Source organism: Narcine bancroftii, chromosome 3 (assembly GCF_036971445.1).
Source record: "Narcine bancroftii isolate sNarBan1 chromosome 3, sNarBan1.hap1, whole genome shotgun sequence".
NCBI classification, from domain to species: domain Eukaryota; kingdom Metazoa; phylum Chordata; class Chondrichthyes; order Torpediniformes; family Narcinidae; genus Narcine; species Narcine bancroftii.
This window is the reverse complement of record NC_091471.1, coordinates 217,675,037-217,681,036: the sequence shown is the minus strand read 5'-3', so window position 1 is coordinate 217,681,036 and position 6,000 is coordinate 217,675,037. Positions and strand designations below refer to the sequence as shown.

The 6,000-nt window shown below is 42.8% G+C and overlaps 1 protein-coding gene across 1 annotated transcript in view; it reads right to left on the bottom strand.

Annotated features, from left to right (window-relative positions):
* Positions 1–2,666: 2,666 nt before the first annotated feature.
* The window catches only part of myoz2b (myozenin 2b), a 45,841-nt gene continuing 42,507 nt past the window's right edge, over positions 2,667–6,000 (bottom strand). The window contains exon 6 of the mRNA XM_069926603.1: positions 2,667–3,751. Within this exon, the coding sequence (XP_069782704.1) occupies positions 3,517–3,751 (235 nt within the window). The 3' untranslated portion in view covers positions 2,667–3,516. The remainder of the gene's footprint in view (positions 3,752–6,000) is intronic.

Sequence of the window (6,000 nt, the reverse complement as noted above, 5' to 3'; positions counted from 1 at the left end):
TTCTTTGCTCAACCAACCAATCCCTCTGCAGGTTACATTGGTGCATTGGTACATGACTGCATCAGTGTTGCCTCCTGCACCCATAATAAGCTCATCAACTTCATTCACTTTGCTACAAACTTTCACCCCAACCTCAAATTCACTTGGCCCATCTCTGGCTACACTCTCCCCTTTCTCAAATTGTTTTCAAAACTCTCTGCAGATATTTTTTATAAAACTACCAACTCCCACAGTTACCTTCACATCCTCTTCCCTGAAAGGATTCTATTTCTCTCTCTCCTTTGCAGCTGTTCCCAGGATAAGGCCTTCCATTCCAGAACATCCAAGATGTGCTCCCTCTCTAAAAATAAACACAACTTCCTCTCTTCTACCATGAACTCAGCCCTTACCCGCATCTGCTCTATGTCCAGCTCATCCGTCCTGGCCCCCTCCACCTCCAGATGTAACAAGAACAGAATTCCATTTCTCCCTACCCATCAGCCTCTAATCCAACATATTATGCTCCACAAATTTCACCACTTTCTACATGATCCCACTGGCAGACATATCTTACCCTCCTCTTCTCCTCTCTGCTTTCCACAGGGTTTTCTCCCTCTAGGACTCCGTCATCCACTCATTCCTTCCCAATAATCACCCCCTTGATACCTACCCCTGTGACTGCAAGAAGTGCTACACTAGAACCCACACCTCTTCCCTCACCACCATCCAGGGCCTCAAACCATCCTTCCAAGTGAAGCAACCCTATCTGGTAATCTCCCCTACATCGGTGAAACTGGATGCAGACTGGGAGATCATTTTGTTCAGCTCCTTTTCTCTGTCAACTGCAATAATAGGGACCTCCCAGTGGTCAACCACTTCAATTCCACACACTATTTCCACACCAACATGTTTGTCCATGGTCTCATGAACTCCTACCTCCATATTGGAAGCACAGTGCCTGATATTCTGGGCACTCTCCAACCAGACGGCATTACCATCAACTTTATCAATTTCTGGTAAACCTCACCACCCCCCCCCCCCACCCCAAGTCTTTCTCTTTCCCTATTCACCTTTCTCCTATCCTCTAGCTCCCCATTCCCTCACCTTCCCTCCCCTTCCCTCATAGAGATACCCTTCCACCTCAGCCTTTTTTTCTTGTACCCTCCCACCACCTATCCACCACTTATTTGTTAGTGTGCACTGCTTTCCCTGCCCCTTCCACCTTCCTTCTACATTTTTATTCAGATACCTGCCTGCCTTTTGCTCATCCATTGACCCAGGACCCAGGCCTGAAATGTTAGTTATGCTTTACTTCCTGTGGATGCTGTGTAACCTGCTGAGTTTTGCCCGCACATTTATTTAGTGCATTAACCCCAGCGACTGCAGACTTTCTTGCTTTACATCATTAATCGCAGGTAGCCAGCCAGAAAAGGGTCCCCTTTATTCCTACTCACTGCCTTCTGTCAGTCAGCCAATCTTCTATCCATGGGAGTCCCTTTCATATCAAGTATCTCAGTTACACGTTAAGCCGGCTGGACAATGGCTCACTGTTTTGTATCCTCCTCCAGTTACGAATAAAGCAGATACATTTGCTTTTTGTCATGTAAAGGGGCACCATCCCCAAATCCATGGAGTTTTGGAAAATTAAAACACATCAACTTTCTCACTGGTCTCTTCTTTTAAGGCTTTAGGATGATGTCCTTCAAGGCCCAGAGACTTAATGGCCTGAGCTTCAATAATTCACAAGATGTTACTGGCGCTGCAGGGCTTGAATGATTAGGAGAAGGTGAAGAAGCTGAGATTTTTCTCCCTGAGAATAGGCGGCTGAGGGGTGACCTTTTGGAAGTTGATAACATCATGAAAGGGATGTTTGAGTTAAAAAGTCAGAGGCTATTTTTGTCAAGGGTACGGGAAGCTAAATCCAGAGGGCATTGATTTAAGGTAATAGGGAACAGATTTAAAAGCAATCTGAGGGGAAGCTTTTCACAGTTGGAAACGTGGATTGAGCTGTTAGAGAAAGTAGGAGAGACAGGTGCAACTCGAACACTCAAATTTCAAAGCATCTTTTGTGGTGATATGTAATTACACCACTAGGTCACCAGGGGTCATCCCAGTGACCTTCTATATAAAGCAGTCCAGAGCTATAGTCTAGCCTTCCAGGTTTGTCTTGCAGTGAGACAAGACCTTAGTGTCCATATTAGTTTATTAAAGCTGTCCTATTCTCACACTGCTGGTGTGGTTATTGTCAGTACATCTTTGTCTGTCACATGTTCTACTTAACCGCACAACATAATGCAATTTCTAAAGGTATGAAGAAGTTGCCATCGGTTAAAAGTTGTAGTATTTGCGTGGATACTTTCTGATGGAATTCTCATTGGTTTCCTCTCTCGCCTCACTCTTAGTCAGCAATCTGTTTTAAGGTTTTAACATGTGCAGGCCCATTGCAGCGAAGCACGTTTCCAAGTGACATTGTTAACAATTGCATGTGAAACTGGTCATAATAAGAATGGTATAAGTCAAAGGATTTAATGGAAGAAAACGGTTGGGATCTCTTGTAGGCAAACTCCATTGTCTAACGAGTTCCTGTGCTGCACAAATGAATTCATCTTAAAAGGGATGACTGAGTATTTGGAGGGACAGGAGGGAAAGGGCTCACATTCCAATCATTGACAGGAATACGGAAGAGAGAAGGTGGAAGCTCTATGGCTGTGAATTTTATTTTGCCCAGCTTTGAGTTTGCCAGGGATTTCATTTCAAAATTCTAATACTTGTGTGAATGAAAATTTGCTTGTCAATTACTATACATTGAAAAAGTTCCTGTTCATCATTGCTACAGGTGAAAGAGAGAAAAGGCAGAGGATGTTGATAAAATTGAAAGGAAAACAAAAGGAAAAGATATTAACTTGAATTCGACTATTATTCCACTATTTGATAGAAAGTGCTGTTTCCATTTGTAAACACGGAAGTTCACTGTTTAATGTAAAAACTGATTTAAAAACTAGTTGATTGGTCAGAATGAGATGCTGTGAGCCTCATAATTAACCAACAAGTACATTCAATGGAGGTATAATTGAAATGACAAAATTTCACCATCTTGCATGATAAATTACATTTTTGATTTTTTTTTAACAGAGACATTCCATACATTATGACACATTAGGCTTCAAACATATGTGTCTAAAAATTATACCCAGAATTTGTTTGGATATGCTTTGCTTGCTTTTGCCACAAGGACAGTGGAGATGTCATCAATGTGCATTCATCAGTGTTTGATTGCACTACTAAAACAACCCTTGGGAATTGAGGAGGAGACGAGCTTTTCTGTAAAGAAATATTTAGGGTGTTGTTGAAACTTGGGGCAACATTAGGCATGGGTATAGATCTCTATGTATACTGAATGCAAATACTTGCATTTATTTGGATCATTTTGCTGTCTGGTGTGAACTATCAGTGCAGTTAGTTGAATCACAAAGCGCATTATATGTGTACAATAAAGAAAAAAAGCTTTGTCAGTATAATTAAAAACTGGGCAATATTTTAGAGGTCATCTGTTTCAGGAATGGTTACTTCCAAAGACAGATCTTTAAAGACAATGGGCACATTGTTAGATGTCCAGCCTTGGGCAGTTCTGTTGAAGCTTTGCCGGCCAGCAGTCCCATCTAGGAAGACAGGCAATCTGAACTCTGGTTCCAGAAGTGCAAAATCCAGCTTTGGTAGCTTGAAGCTCACAAGTTTCGAAGCTCTATCAAAACCACCATAAGGAGTAGCAACTCTGTGGATATAGAAATAAAAAATGAGAAATAGATCATCATATCTGTCTGACAATTAGATCTTTTGGAGCATTTAGTGTGGCAACATTAATGCTGCAAATTACATGGCTGATTCTCTGCAACTGCCTTTCACTGATTTCAATTTAAGATGTATTTCAATTCTTCTCCATGCTTACCTCAATTTTACAACTATTTTTGACAGAATCGGGTCAGTTAGAATTCATAAACATACTTCAGATTCCAGTCAACACCATAGCAATAAATACACTTCAAAACGACTTCATAGTTTATAAATTGTTTTGGGATATCCTGTGATTATAAAAATGCCATTTTATTGGCGAGTCTTTCCTTCCTTTCAGGTTGCTTGTGAGAAATATCATTGGAAAACTGTGAGCTTACCTCATGTCTAAAAGTTCATTTTCACACTTTTGACCCTAAAGTATTCTTAAAGCAATTGTCATCTTCAGAATTTAAGATGTAATTTGTGAAATTTGGTGTGAAGTAGTTCTGATCCTGGCTTTACACTGCGGCATTTTGTAGTTCAATCCACAGGACCATAAGAGTGGCAGAGAGGATCATGGAAGTCTCCCTTCCCCTTCACCCCATCAACATGATCGACTGAGAATATTGTGTGTGAAGAGAGCGCACCAAATCATTCAGGACTCCATCCACTCCCACACACAGCATCTTTCAGCTGCTCATGTTGTGAAAGAGATACAGGAGGATCAGAGCCAGCACAACCAGGTTGAGGAACAGCTTCTTCCCACGGGCAATGAGAATAATGAACGGTCAAAGGAACTGCTCACCCTAACCCTCCGAGACTCTCACATTCACGAAACGTGGCACAGTTAGTATTGGGGTTACTGCAACGCTGCTACAGTGGAAGACATCAGGATCAGGGTTCAAATCCCGTGCTGACTGTCAGGATCTTGTAGGCTATCCCTGTGTCTGCATGGGTTTCCTTCGGGTGCTCCACTTTCCTTCCACCATTCAAAACATTCTAGGGCTGTACATTAATTGGGTGTAATTGGGCAGCACAGACTTGTAGGTCGGGGTTGGGTGGGGGGGGGGGTGCTATTACCATGCTGTATATGTAAATTTAAAATAAAAATAAAAATTTAAATTAAAAAAATATTTTATTATATTTTTGAATACTTGTCCTTCATATGTATTGTATGTGTGTTATGTCTGGTTGTGTGTCTACATGTTTTGCACTGATGACCGGAGAACGCTATTTTGTTGAGGTGTACCTTGTGCAATCAGATGACAATAAACTTAACTTGATATGTTGCAATAAATTATGAGCAACAGATGATCTAAACTTTAATGAGGATGAATAATAAAAAAAACTAGTGAAAGCATCTTTAGAGTTATTCAGTCTTAAGGTCACAAATACCTGAATAAAGGCTTCAGTGTTATTTTAGGTGAAGTAGTGGGGGTGGGTACCGCACGGATGGCAGTCTCTTCAATCTGAGGCGCCTGCAAGCTCACACCAAGACACAAGAGAAACTTGTCCGTGAACTACTCTTTGCAGATGATGCCGCTTTAGTTGCCCATTCAGAGCCAGCTCTTCAGCGCTTGACGTCCTGCTTTGCGGAAACTGCCAAAATGTTTGGCCTGGAAGTCAGCCTGAAGAAAACTGAGGTCCTCCATCAGCCAGCTCCCCACCATGACTACCAGCCCCCCCACATCTCCATCGGGCACACAAAACTCAAAACGGTCAACCAGTTTACCTATCTCGGCTGCACCATTTCATCAGATGCAAGGATCGACAATGAGATAGACAACAGACTCGCCAAGGCAAATAGCGCCTTTGGAAGACTACACAAAAGAGTCTGGAAAAACAACCAACTGAAAAACCTCACAAAGATAAGCGTATACAGAGCCGTTGTCATACCCACACTCCTGTTCGGCTCCGAATCATGGGTCCTCTACCGGCACCACCTACGGCTCCTAGAACGCTTCCACCAGCGTTGTCTCCGCTCCATCCTCAACATCCATTGGAGCGCTCACACCCCTAACGTCGAGGTACTCGAGATGGCAGAGGTCGACAGCATCGAGTCCACGCTGCTGAAGATCCAGCTGCGCTGGATGGGTCACGTCTCCAGAATGGAGGACCATCGCCTTCCCAAGATCGTATTATATGGCGAGCTCTCCACTGGCCACCGTGACAGAGGTGCACCAAAGAAAAGGTACAAGGACTGCCTAAAGAAATCTCTTGGTGCCTGCCACATTGACCACCGCCAATGGG